Source organism: Choloepus didactylus, chromosome 19 (genome assembly GCF_015220235.1).
Source record: "Choloepus didactylus isolate mChoDid1 chromosome 19, mChoDid1.pri, whole genome shotgun sequence".
Lineage (NCBI taxonomy): Eukaryota > Metazoa > Chordata > Mammalia > Pilosa > Megalonychidae > Choloepus > Choloepus didactylus.
In genome coordinates this window covers 35,964,277-35,977,967 of record NC_051325.1, presented here as the reverse complement: position 1 = coordinate 35,977,967, position 13,691 = coordinate 35,964,277, and the positions used below count along the sequence as shown (strand labels likewise).

The 13,691-nt window shown below is 56.8% G+C and overlaps 1 protein-coding gene across 2 annotated transcripts in view; it reads left to right on the top strand.

Moving 5' to 3' along the window:
* The window catches only part of NOL4L (nucleolar protein 4 like), a 119,710-nt gene that overhangs the window by 36,104 nt on the left and 69,915 nt on the right, over positions 1–13,691 (top strand). For both annotated transcript variants that reach the window (XM_037811054.1, XM_037811053.1), the window contains exon 2: positions 10,052–10,207. In XM_037811054.1, the coding sequence (XP_037666982.1) occupies positions 10,052–10,207 (156 nt within the window). The remainder of the gene's footprint in view (positions 1–10,051; positions 10,208–13,691) is intronic.

The following is a 13,691-nucleotide window of genomic DNA, read 5'->3' as shown; positions in this document are numbered from 1 at the left end:
CCCAGGACAGACCTTCAGAGAGTATTTGTTGAATCAGTGAATACATCCGGAAAGGGGGTGCTGGGCAAGAATGGGGAGCTCAGTGGAAGATTCCTGTCTGTGTGCCTGTGTGTGTGATGTTGTGTGCCTGTATGACTGTGTATGAGTGACTCTGAGACTGTGTGTATTTGTCTGTGTGGGACTCTGAGTGTGACTGTGATCATGTGACAGTGTGTGGCTGGGTGTGAGACTCCATCTGTGTGACTGTGTGTGGTTGTATGTGTGGCTGTGAGGCTGTCTGTGTGACTGTGAGACAGCCACACATATTGTCTCCCTGAGTCCTCGCTGGAACACTGGGTGGCTGGGGTGACTGTCAAACAGACTGTGTGACTATCTGCACGCGTCTGTCTGAGCCAAAAGGGACCCTTGGCACTCTGCCTGGGACGGCTGGCAGGCCCGGAGGCTACCGCAGCGTGCGGGGTGAGGAGGGTCGAGTCCCCACCCTCCCCTCCCCAGCCCCACCAGGCAGACAGACAAATGGAAAAAATGTTCACACCCGCGGCGGGAGGGTAGCTGCCCCACCGGGGACTGCTCTGTGGACAGAAAACAAGCTCTTCTGGTATCAGCTCGAGTTTGGCAGGAAGTGGCTTTCGGGTGGCAGGAAGTTGGATTCAGCTCATATCAGACTCGGACGAGGGGCAGGAGAGCAGTTATCTGGGGCTAAGCAGAGTCAGTGAGAAGCAGGGCCCCACTGCCCCGCACCTGATAGAGCTGAGGGCATAGCCCACTGCTCCTGGTCATTTGGGATGATGGTCAGGGGTGGGGGGCTTGTATAGAAGAGCTGCCGAGCTGCCACCCATCAGATGCCTGCCGGGAACCAGGCCCTGGCCAGAGCTCAACATGCACCTCAGCGTTGCCTCCATTTAGCAGATGTGCAGACTGAGACTCAGAGGCAGGGACTTGCCTGAGGTCACCAAGACAAGTGGAGAGAAAGGGAGGAGAGAAACTGTGAGAAATTTACAGCTCTCTAGAGACAAGGGAATAACCAAGACAGAGGAGCAAGGAGAGGAGGCGAGATGGGAACGAACTAAAGATGGCAGTGGAATGAGAGGCCAGAACAATAAGACTGCACTGATGGGAAGACTTCAGATGAGCCCACTGCATGCCAGGCCCTTAGGTGGGCATCACAGCTGGTCACGAGGCTGATGGTCCTGGAGCCGTTTCTCATACAAGGTGGTGAGACCCAAAGAGCCTCACTCCTGGAATCCAGTCTGAAGCCTGGGTTCTTTCAGGCCCCTTTGCTCCTGTGCCCAACTTTTAGGGAAGGGAAGAGGCTGTCCGAAAAGGGATGCCCAGGCCCACCACCTCTTTCCTTGGGTGCCCTGTGGAGGAATGCACCCAGCCAGCCAGGGGAGAGCCAGGGTTCAAACCCTGGCAGGATGGCTGCAGAATGCATGTGCTTGACCATGCAACAGGGTGTGTCCAGCACATTCCAGAGCAGGCAGAGAAAGCACTGTCTGCCCTCAGCCTGGGTCCAGGAGGGTCAGCTACTGGTCTGAAGCCCCACAGCCAACCTGGGAAGAAACTGAGCCTCCTAACTCCCAGCCCTAGACACACTGCACCCTCCCCAGCCCCCGCCAGATCCCCTGGGGAGTGGGCCACTGGTCCTTCTTCCCCAAAGCAGTACCCAAGCTGTTCCTTGGCTGAGAGGCACATTTGAAGCTCAGTTTGCATGTTGTTTGAACATTACTAAGTGCATGTCAGAAGGTACGAACATCTCCCTTTCCCGAGAGGGCTGCTGGGCCCCCCTGCCCTCCTCCAGACAGCAAAAATGCCAGCCAGCTAGACGGGGAGCTGCGCCCTGGCCTCTGACAGCACCCGCCCACCCCCGCCTTCCTTATCCCCTCCTTGAGCCAAATTTAGGCAGCTCTGCCACTGAGAGATGGGGAGAGTGGAGGCAGAAAGCAGTGAGGCAGCCTGGCCTTGGCCCATGCAGTGTGGGGTGGCCCTGGGGGTGCCCCTGTCCCTGAAGTCTTCAGTCTGCTCCCCCCATCCCTCCTCCCACAGGAATGTGGCCGGGTTGGGGAACTATGGGTTCTCAGCTGCAGCCTGGGGTGCTGGCTACCCTGGCCATGAGGGAGGAGGGAGGGAGGAGTGGAGGGAGGGAGGGAGGAGGTCATGGCCAGGGCAGTGGGGAAGGGATCAGATAGCTTTCTCCTACCCCAGACACCCGCCGCCGCCACTGGGGGACACAGGCTGGCTCTGCTTCTGGGCACTTCCTGCCCCTCCTTAACTTGTACCCCCAGGCCTAATTGTGGGCTGAGAAGCAGGGGGCACATCTGGGCTGGGGGGCACCAAACTCCCCCACCAAAAAAGGCTCTACCAGGTGATCTCCTCCTTGGGCCAGCCTCATCTCGGTGGTGGACCAGGTTCCCCTACCTGAGTGGAGAAGCCAGCCTAGGAGAATTCCCAAGTGGCTCCCCATGCTGAGAGCAGGGGTTTCTGGGAGGCCTGGCAGAGATTAGGGACATGACATGGCTCTAGGACCTAGAAATGTCTTAGATTTCTCAGGTATGGCTAGAAGAGGCAGCTCCTCTCCTCAGATGTGGAGAGATCCATGTGGGCTGAGCTATGTCAAGAGGGAGAAGACCTGGTCTAGATTCCAGACCCAAATCCCAGGGTGGGGTTATGAGTTCCCATAGTTGGGAGCCTGGATCCTGGGAGCAGACTGCCTGGCTGGAATCCCAGCTCTGCCACTCTGTCCTGTGTGACTGTGGGCAAGGTGCTTCAGCTTTCTGTGCCTCAGTTTTCTCACCTCCCAGGGCTGCTGGGAAAGTGAAATGAGGCAGTGAATGAACGCTTAGCACACAGTAGGTGAACCACGATGCCAGCACCAGTGTGATTGCTTTGTCTCCCGGACTGGTTGGGAGGCCCCAGGAGTTATAACGGTGAGGCGCTGTAGCTTGGTGGTCAAACGGGCATCGGGGTGGAGGTTCAAGTCAGCGTGGCCCCGGGCAAATGGCCACACCCCGCTGCGCCTTGGGCGGGGAGCTGCAGAGGCGCCAACCGCGGAGGGTCTGGGAGGATTACACGAGATCAGGCTTGGCACAGCGCCTGGCCCTGAGCGGGCGTTCCCTGAAGGGGAGCTGGCAGGATCGAATGGTCCCGCCCCGCACAAAGGACAGGTGGGCAGCGTCCCGGGGGGCGGGCGCAGGGCAGGTGCACTGGGAGTGGGGAGGCGGGGCCGGAGGAGCGGAGCGCGAGGGCGGGCAGGCGCGCGCGCAGCAGGTGCGCGTGGAGTGGGCGGAGCCTCGCGCGGGCGGGGTCGCCAGGTGAGGCGGGTGCGCACCGGAAGGCCGGAGCTTGCGGGTAGGCGCGCCGCCCGGGCCCCCCGCCGGAAAGCGTCCCTGTGTCTTTAACGCCCTCCTCCCCACGTCCCGCCCCCCCCGCCCCCTTTCTGTGCCCCCCCCACCACCACCACCAAGCCGGGCTGCAGTCGAGGAGCCGTCCCCCCTGCACTGACAGCTGGTATCTAATTACTGTGTGAGAATGGAAAGTCAGGCTGTCCCAGCTCCGGGGAGAGGGGATTAACGTCTCCTGCAGAATACACTTCCTCTGGTGGGTTGCCATGGTTACTCTCATTACCTGCCTGCCCGCGGGGAGCCCGCGCGAGCCGCTCCAGCAGGCCCTCCGAACCCGGGCCCGGCGCGCGCGCGCCTCCCCGCCCCTCCCTGCCGGGACGCACGCGCGTGCGCCGTGGGGGGAGCGCGAGCAGTCTCATCCCCGCCCCGCCCCCCCCCCCTCAGCCGGAGCAGCTGTCAGCGGCGCGCGCGGCCCGGCCAGCCCCAGTGCGCGCTGTCAACAGTCATTAGTGCGCGGGCCGCTCCCCTCCCATCCAGCCCGGGGTGGGGCCCGCACCTGGGGCCCCCGCTCGTTAGCGCGCCCCGGCCGCCTTCCTCCGAGGGACCCGCCCGCGGGGCCTGCCTGGCTCAGGGCCGCCCCCTCCGGCCTAGTCCCTCTCCCCTGCGACTTCCCCTCCTCCAATTCCCTGTTCATGGCCGGGGCGACCTGGGTAGGCCGGTCCTCCGGAGTCCTGGAGCGCACCCCCAGAGTAGTGGTGACGGTGGTTATTTATGGGCCTCTCCCTGAGAGTGGGAGCTATTTGTGCACCATTTGGGTTCCCACAGCTTGTCCTGTGGGGTCGCAAAAGCCACTGTGCATATTATGTCACCTCACACAGGAGGAAAACGAGGCCCAGGCAGGCCAGCCCCTTGCCTGGGGTCAGAGCAGTTTGGTCCCCGGGCCTGTGACTTCACCTCTGGAGAAGGTCTTCCTGATGTCCCCTGGCCAGGACCTCTCCCGGGCCCTGTCTCCTCTGGCCTGGAGGCTGGAGAGTGCCCTTAGCTGCTCCCTCCCTTGCTCTATTAAACTGGGTTCACTGTCATTGGGATTTGCATTTCCCCAGCCTCTGTCCTTCCAAGAGAGGGACTCTTTGGCCCATGGCACCCCTTCTCTCCCCACCCCTTCCCCCATATCCTTTCCAGACAATTTAGAGTTAAGACCAAAAAGTGAATCCCAGAGTTTAAACCAAAGACACTCAGAGCTGCTTGAAGGGTAGGGCAACCCTCAGAGGTAGTGCTGTCGTTTGGCTGATCCCAGGAACCTTTCTCTGTCCCCGGCACGATTTGAAAGAAGATGAAGGTACAGCAAAGCAGAAAGGAGGTCTTGGAATATGTGAGGTCTGCTCCAGATGGCAGGTGCGACGCGGTGGCGGCGGCTCCACCCTAGCAGTTGGAGATTGTGCACGAGGGTGGGGAAGAGGCAGGTGCTACATCGAGTCCTCGGTGCCTTGTTTATGCATTTATTTATTTATGGGGGGAGGGGGTGCCTCATCCCTCTGTCCCATCCAGGCCTACAAGAGCACACAGGAATTATGGGTCCTAAAATTATGACGTGAATCCTTATTTTGGAGTTTTGTTCTGTTTTGTTGATTTCCAGTCTACAATAGGTAGGATTCAGAACCAAGAGGAATTAAAAAACTGGCTTTGTCCCGTTTAAGCCATACTCTCCCCCACCTTCATCTGATTGTTTTTTTACAAATTGTGACCAGTTTCTCTTGGGGATTCTGAGGAGAGAATTTCTGGCTTTTTTGGATGCGGGTCTTCATTCTGGTTTTCTTTACTTCCGTTCTCTCAGTTTAGTGTGGTTTTTTAATTTCCTCCCCACCTCTTTCCTTTCCCTCTGGGGCCCTTTGCAGGAGACTGGCTCCTCCCCCTGGGTTCTTCTTTCAGCCCTGCCAGTTTAAACGAGCTTTTGCAGGAACCAAAAACAAAAACAAAAGCGAATCTGCCACTTCAGTCCCTCTGGGGTAGCAGCTTCCAAAACCCCAGTCCAGTAGGATTTTGGGGACAGGCAGAGTGGTCGTGGTTCCGGACATTGGGGGGAACACACCCATAACATGCACGGTAGCTTTTGCCTGTAACCTCGGGCACTTTGCCGCCTGACTGGGTGGGGATGGAGTGGCATCCCCACGTGTGCCTGTGCAGTCGCCCCCCCTTAGTTCCTGGGCTCCCACACAAGTTCTAACCAAAGGTTCGCGGCCTCTGCGGTGGGCACTGCTGACTGGCTCTCCTGATTTTCTGATTTTTCCTCCTTGTTGAGAGCTGGATCTGAAATGCGCTAGGCAGGCACATCCTGAGGACTTTCTCCCTGGTTGTCTTCCTCCACCAGAGGAACAAGCCAGTTGAGAAATGCCCCCACTTTTTAGCTGCATCCTCTCTGCCGTGGCCTCATCGTTGCTGGAAGGCATACGCCTCCAATATAGTGTCAGAAGTGCACTGTTTGGTGCATTCTGGTGGCTGAGTGAGCCCACCTTGATAAGGAGGTGAGTTCCTACCAGCAAGTGACATGGGGGTTCCAGTGGAGATGACAGAACTGTAACCCATTAGCAACTGGGCCTCACCTGCCATCCAGGGCAGGGATTCATTTAATTGGCTGAAGTAGGGAGACAGATAAGGCTCGGTCAGATTCAGGACCCTACTCCCCCTGGGGGGGGGTGGTGCTCCTACGGCCACCCTGGCCTGGTGAGATCTGCCTACCCTCTCGGCCCACTCGTAGGTCTGCAGCCCTGGGCATAACAGCGCTCCTTGGGCCGAGCATTCAGATCACTTGAGGAAACTGAGGAAGCCAGAAGTGACCCATTGAGGACTGTTGACTGACTTTGCCAGGGAGGCTGTAAAAATTTGATGCTGGGCACTCCTGCCCTTTCCATCCATAATCCACGCTAAGCCTCTGGGCAGGTGTCTTGAATTTATACTAATGTTGTCCAGTAAGATGCTTTTGTTCCCACAAATAGGAAAATTGGCCTTCATGGGAGATGAAAATATTAATATATTAGGCCTGGAAGCACAAAGCATGTTTATACTTAATGAACCAGTGCCAGTTTCTCTACTAGTTAGCTCCCTGTCTCAGTCGTGGAGACATTCTAATCGGCAGTTCTCAAACTCTATCATGCATTAGAGTCCCCTGGGAGGCCCATTAACCACCCACCCCACCACCCACCCAGAGGTCTGTATCAGGAGGGCTAGGTGGGACCTGAGAATTTGCATTTCTAACACATTCTCAGGTACCGCTGCTGCTGTTTTGAAATATCAGCAGGATTGAGGTAGCTGTTTAGCAGTTTCTTCAGTGACTTGTAACCCGGCCTTTAGTTTAGGACCTAGATGGGCTGGTTTTAAGGGGGTGGGTGATGTCCAAGAAAGTTAGTAGCTCCACAAATTCTTAAAAATGATTGCCATGTCTGGTTTTGTTGGTCTGGGTCTGGCCGGCTGTTTAGGGGGTGGCTAGTTCCCCACACAGGAAGGCTCCAGAGGTTGATCCTGTATAACTGGGTTTTTCCTGGTTTCTCCCATGGGTTACTGCGGGGTTCCGTTCCACTTCTCCCACTCTGCGTTCCTGGGAAGTTCAGGATGGGCAGGAGGCTCCAGGCACCCTCCGCAGCCAGCTGTAAACAACACGCTACCCTTGTCAATCCAGTGCCCAGCTTGCTTGGGGCAGTGGGTCAGATTAGGCTAATTTGGGCACAAGGCAGAAGTGGGTTGGCTGAGGCACCCCTAGGCTGTGGGGAAGGTGCTTTCTGCTCCCCTCCTCCGGAGCAGCTGTTGTCTGGTAGCCCCAGGTCTGAATTCTCAGCTGGGAGTCGGCAGAGCTGTCCGTAGCCTGGGATTGTCAGGATTGCGTTGGATCCCTTGGTTGCCCTCTTCCCAGAGTTTCCCTTGAAGGAAGACACCCTAGTGTTCTTCCCTTAGGGTGTAGCCTACAAGGTGTGCAGGTGGCCGCGAGGTACAGCGCCACAGGCCGAGTGAGGTTTGCACTCCTTTCCTGAGCAATCTCAAGAGTTAAGAGAGGCCCATTACAGGCCCTGAGTTTGAATGGCAGGGAGATGGCGATCGAGTTGTGAAGAGGGGGCTACTGACAAGTGTGCTCCCTAAGGGTTCCTTGGGGATGATGTGTAGGTGCACTGGGCCAGGTATGAAATTTGGGGTGGCTGAGTCTAAGGATGGAGGCGGGAGGGTAGGGCAGAGGCAGCCAGGCACCGGGCATGGGCTTGGCTGTTTTCTCTCGGTGAGCTGGTTATACCTGGACTTTAGGAAAGCTCCTTCCAAGCCATGTGACAGCTTTGGCATATTATTTAGGAATTACCTAAGACTCTGCATCTCTTCTGACAGTGGGTATTACTGCAGGGGACCTGTTCTGTAACCTGCAGGGCCCAGAGGGGCAGGAGATGAAAGCTGGTTCCTAAACACAGACTGTCCAAACCCCGTGGGTCTAAGGGGAAGAGGAGAATATTTACCAAACCTGTATGTGCCTGGTGCCTGCCATATTTCTCATTTAATCCTTGGAACATCCAAGTAAAACTTTTTAAGCCCATTTTACAAGTGAGAAAACTGAGTTTCAAGAGGTGATTTGCCCAAGGTCACTGAGTTGGTTAGGGTTCTCTTTCCATGTCCCTTCTCTAAAATGTTGTCCTCTTCATTGGCTTGTTTTCTTTCACCATTCCTTCCCACCAAATTATATCTCCTCCCTTTTCCAGAAATATCTGTGCTCTGGCTTCAAAGAGTTTTATGAGCAGGGAGGTCATATTTGCTTTTAAGCCTCTGAATCCATCATTGTGTCTCTGGGTTCGGATTATCCCAGTGAAATGGAACTACTCTGTTACACTTTTTTTTAACAAACTCCTTAAAATTGAAGTTTAACAGACATACAAAAAAGTACACAGATTGTAAGTGTTCAGTTTAATGACTTTTTGTAAATTGAAGACACCTCTAAAACCACTGCCCAGATGAAGAAATGAAAGCTCCGTTATATTTTCTTGTGGAGACCCCCAAGAAAGAAGTAGCAGTAACTCCTGAGAGAGTTCAAAGGGAGAAGAGTCATGGAATTTTAGTGCTCATCTTGTAAGTGAAGCTGAGGAGGTTGAAGCATTTGCCTACAACCTCCAGCAAGGAAAGCAGGCCCAGCAGAGAGCTCTTCCTACTCCAGCCTCATCCCCAAGACCACTGCTGCATCTTCTTACACGCATGCATGAGCATGCACACATGCACACAGACACGCACACCAGGTACACGCTATCTGAGAGGTCCCCGTTGAAATGGGTCCTGACCAGGAGGGAAGTCACTGGCAAGAGGGGGTCAGTGCCGCTCAGGGGGTGCTGCCTGCCAACTCAAGGGTTTGGCACCCTACCTCCCAGCTGCCCCTTTCCCAAGTGGGCAGCTCCCTGCTCCCAAGTGGGCCCTTGACAGAGAGACACCCCTACCCACCCATCGTGCCATGTCGGAATGGTTCCTGGACAAAACCAAAGCCTGTCGGTGACCAGATCCTCTTCTTGGATCATCCTTTCATGGTTATGTGCCAAGCGCTTACTGTGTCCTGGGCGCTGGGTGGGCAGCCACGGGCGGCCAAAGCCCACACCCTCGTGGAGCAGACGTTCTTGAGCGGGGGTCCTGTGGGGACAAGTCATCTTGGAGATTTGTCTTCTTGGCCTCCCTCCTTTTCCCCAAAGCCCCTCCACACTGCACGCTCTTTATCTGTGAAGGCCACCCGAATCCTCCAGCTCCCCTTAGGGAGACGACGGCAGGGAACTGGATGGCTGAGTGTGGATGGGAGCCTGGGGGTCCCTGAGTCTGTGTGTGCACCCCATGCCCTGTGAATGGGCATCTGTGCTCACCAAGCACCCCGTTCCCTCAGGGGTCCCCAGGCCTCAGGCCCTGTAGCCTCCCCTGCACCCACCTGGCCCTGGCACTGGGGAGGGCGGGGTCAGCCCAGCAGCAGCTTCTCGATGCTGACACACCTTGCCCGTCGGGCAGCACCCATGCCAGCCTGATAGGGGACTCGGGGGGGCGCACCTGCTCCCACGGCCCTGCCACCCCCATGGGGCCTCGGGGCCTGTTATTCTGTGTATCTCCACACACAAAGAGCCTGGCTGCTGTTGCTGGCGCTCAGCTGCTGGGGTGGGGAGGGCTGGCGGTGGCAGAAAGCTTTTCAAAAAAGGCCAGGGCGGAGGGAGAAGTCACCCAGGTGATGCGAGCCATTCCCCTGGGACCCCGGCCCCGGCCCACAGTGAAAGGTTACTGCTAATTGGCGAGCGCCTGATGGGGCTGCATCTATTTAGCACCACCCTCTCCCCAGAGACTTCCAGGATGGTCTTGGCACCGCACGTGGTTTGAGAGCTCCCCGCCCGAGTCTGGCACAATCTGTCTGAAATTGTGAACATGGAGCCTCTTGGTTTTTGAATTTGTATTTTCATTGTCGTGGTTCTCTGCCCATCGCTGCTGGGAGCTTTTGGAAGCAGCAGCCACCCTGACGCTGCTCCCGCCCACCTGCTCCCCGGAGCCCTCTCCACAGCCACACACACCCCCTTCCCACCTCCCCACTCCCCAGACCCTGCCCTTGGAGGCTTTGTGGGGTCAGGGGGCAGTGCTGTCCCTGCCCCCGACCCTGTCGCGGCGGACTTGGGGCCCAGCCTTACCCCCATCACGCCTGCCACTAACACAGATTGTCCACCCTGTCACAGGGGGCAGATGGCCTGTCGGAGCCAGAGGGCATCTCTCTGAAGCGGGTCGCCGTGGTGGAAGATTTCTTTGACATCATTTACTCGATGCATGTGGAGAGCTCAGCAGAGCCAGGCAAAGCCCCCAAGCATGCTGGGCAGAAGAAAACCTACCGAGCGGTGAGATTTCTGCCTCCTTCCTCCGCTGGCAGCCGCAGGCCTTGGCAGGAGGCCACGGGCTCCACACATGTTGGGCGGGGGGCGGGGCAGGGAGCCGAGGCGTGATGAAACAGCCTTTGGGGAGCCAGGGGGGCACAGGGCAAGGGCATGGCAGCCAGAGACAGCTCACGGGGTGAGGGGCGGGTTCTGTGGTCTCAGCACAAAGGAGAGTGAGAGGGAGGGAAGGAGAGGGCTGAGGGCAGGGAGGGGAGGCCCCCTCTCCCTGGTTTCTGGTTCACTCGCTTTCCCTTCCCAGCCCCTTGCAGCCTGCTCTGGAGCTGTCACGTGGGGCCCAGATAATAATAATCATAACAGCAAGTGCTTCCGTGGTGTTTGCTGTGTGCCAGGCCTGTCCTAAGGGCTTTGTGCATGTGTGCTCATTCCATACCCCCACAACCCCGTGAAGTCAGCACTGGGAGGTCCCCACCCTTAAGGAGATCACACTTCAGTTTGGAGTGGGGGCAGCTGTTAGCAAGCCCAAGATGCATGGGAAACGGAACCCGTTTCCAAGACTAGCTTTGAAAGAGCAAGAACCCATTTGCTGAGGTGTTCAGCAAATGCAACCATGTTCAGTGCTACATTGGCGATGGGGCATGGGGGCTTCGTGGAAAAGGGAGCAGATAAGCTGGCATTCTAAGCTTCAGGTAGGCAGGAGGGAGCAGAGAGGGCAATCCACAGTTCAGAAATGCCATAACAGGGGAGGGAAGGGGTAGGGGCTGGAGCAGAGGCCCCCACCCCAATTGACTCCCATGTCCAGCTGTCTGTCCGTGGTGCCTGCACAGCTCTGAGCCATTTGTCTGGTGCCCACCACTAAGCCAGTAAAGCCAAGCACTTTACGCTGTCATCGCCTTCCAGCCTCGCAGCAGTCCCATTTCACAGTTAAGGAAACTGAGGCCCAGAGAGTGGTGCAACCTGTCCTAGGGACATGCGCTTTTGTGACCAGGCTTCCTGACCCCAGGCAGATAGGGATATCCCCCACCCCCCAGATTCTTTATATAATCTTGAACCACAGTGGAAGTAGTCTGTATAAGTCTATAATTTCCCCATATGGCCTGATTTTTAAAATACCCAACAATCAGATTTGTCCTTGTCCTCAGAAGATGGTCTTTGCCTTAGGTCTTAAGGGTGGGTCTCAGAGAGGCGAGGCCCAGGCAGTGGGAGCCAGAGATGCGTGTGCTCCCCCCACCCTTCCTGCTTCCCGGGCAGTATGCTTGGGGCAGGAACTTGTGGGAAGGGTGTTCCGAGGGTGTTTCCATCAGAGGGTCATAGAAGGGAGAGATGCCCACGACGTGGCCACCAGAGGCCCCTTGGAATTGACTTGGCACATTTGCTCAGCATTGCAGTGGCATTTTTACTGGCACTTGGCGGGTCAGGCTCTGCACCCAGCACTTCATGTGCATTGACTCTCTGAACCTCTGCCCTTGTGAAGATTGTGTGTGTGGAGCAGGTACTGCTGTTGTCCCCTTTACAGACGAGGAAACCGAGGCTCTGAGAGGCACAGAGCCTGCCCTGAGGTCCCTCCCCTGATGTTCAGAGCCAGGCAGCCGGCCCCAGAGCCTGCACCTTGTCCACATACATCCTTCCTCTCCACAAACCTCCCGTGGTCAGCCAGTCAGCCCGATGACTTGCTGTTGCCCAGGCAGATGGCGAGGGCCAGCCAGACCAGGTGATTCCCCTGGGTGCCAGCACCAAGCCTCACACCAGGCACTCCCGGGTATTTACGAAGGCTGGGGTCTGCAGCCTCCACCCAGGCTTGGGTCTCTGGGCCAAGTGGACGTCCAGCCCCTTTGCTCTGAGCCTCTGGGCTTCTCGTGCATATGCCTGCCGCATGCCCCACTTCCCGCGGCCCAGCCTGGAGCTGGCACATGACTGGCGGTGAGCCAGCTGGGTTGTGCACAGAGCTGGAATTTCAGCAGCAGGGCCAAGGCTGAGCAGAGCAGGCCAGGGCCCTCCTGCAGAGGGTGTGAGGCTGAGGGGGCCCGTACACCTCCCTCCTCCTCTGTGTGCCTCCCCTCTCCCCCCTTCCCCATCTGTCACCCTTCTCATGCCACCCTTTTCCTTTTTGGGGGCAGGATGTGGTGCCTGGATGCTTTTGTCCCCTTCTTCATCTGCTCCTGTTTTTCCCTCGACCCAAGCCTAGGTCTCCAGCCTCGCTCTGCAGATCGGGCCCCCATCACATCCGTGCCCGTGGTGAGAGAGCCCCCAAGGGAACCCTGTACTGGTGGCCACAGATGGGTGCAGCCTGACTCCACCCAGTTTGCGTTGAGCCCTTGGCTGAGGGGACTTTGGGCCTGTCTCTGTGTGTTTTGCCAAACCTGACTCCTGGGGCTGCCTTGCAGTTTGCTAGGGCACGTAGGGTTTTCTGGATTCTTCCAGGCCGGGGGTGCCTGTAAAGAAGCAGGGCACTGGGAGGGAGATGGGCATGGAGGGCACACATGAACAGAAACAAATTCTTCAATGGGAAAAGGAACTTTCTAGCACTTACAGCTGTTTACCATGCGTCAGAAGGCAGGTAATGAGCTTTTTGAAACTGAAAAGTTCTGAGCTAAGGATAAATGGTCATTTACAATGGATAAAGCTGGGGGATTCCCATTTTGGGTGGGAAGCCCCTGCCTTACTTGGCCTCTGATGCTATATGATCTGAGGTCCAGATTGTCCCAGGGGGTCTCGCCAGTGCCAAAGTCTTGGGAAAGTTCCAGTTGGGTCTGCAGAGTTCCCTGAACCCTCGTAGAAGACTGGTTCTCTTTTCGAGGGGCTTTCCTGCTTTTCTGCTTTCTCTACCAGTCTGGGTTGGAGCAAGCCCCTATGCTTCCTTCCTCACTCCCTGGGAGGTGATGGGCCAGGTTGGTTCTGGAGTCCAGATCTAGCTACCCAGGCCACTTTGGGGTTGGTGCCAGATGTGGTCAGCAGCTGCTGCAGGCCCACCATGTGCTAATCCACCTCAGGGCAGAAGGAGGATCTTGTAAAGTGGTGCAAATCCCCCGAATTGGCCTCATCTGTCTTTGTCGGCCTCCGAGTTAGGGAGTGAAAATGGGACCTTGCAAGTCAGTGACTCTGCAAATAGCTCCTATTCTCCCTGCCAGCGAAATCTCTGTTTTTACCACTAGGAGAACTGTGGAAGACAAATTTTTGTACGGTCTCGTTGTCCAGGTAGAAGGCCCTAGAGAGCAAGGCAGAAGGCAGCCCAGGGCAGCTGAGGGTCGCCGGGCAGGGGACAGGCCCTGGAGCTGCCTGCCCAGCCTTAGACACCACAGCTCCATCTTTATCTGTTTCCTATTTGGGGGTTCAGCATAAGAGTCTGTTTCCAGAATGGGGTCTGTAGCTCTAAAACTATTCGAAAGCCACCATCCTAGGATTGTCCCTCTGGTTTCAACTCATCCCGTGGCCTTGGGCATCGTGCACTCAACCAGAACCACAGGCCCTGCTTCTTGTATGGGCAAGTTGG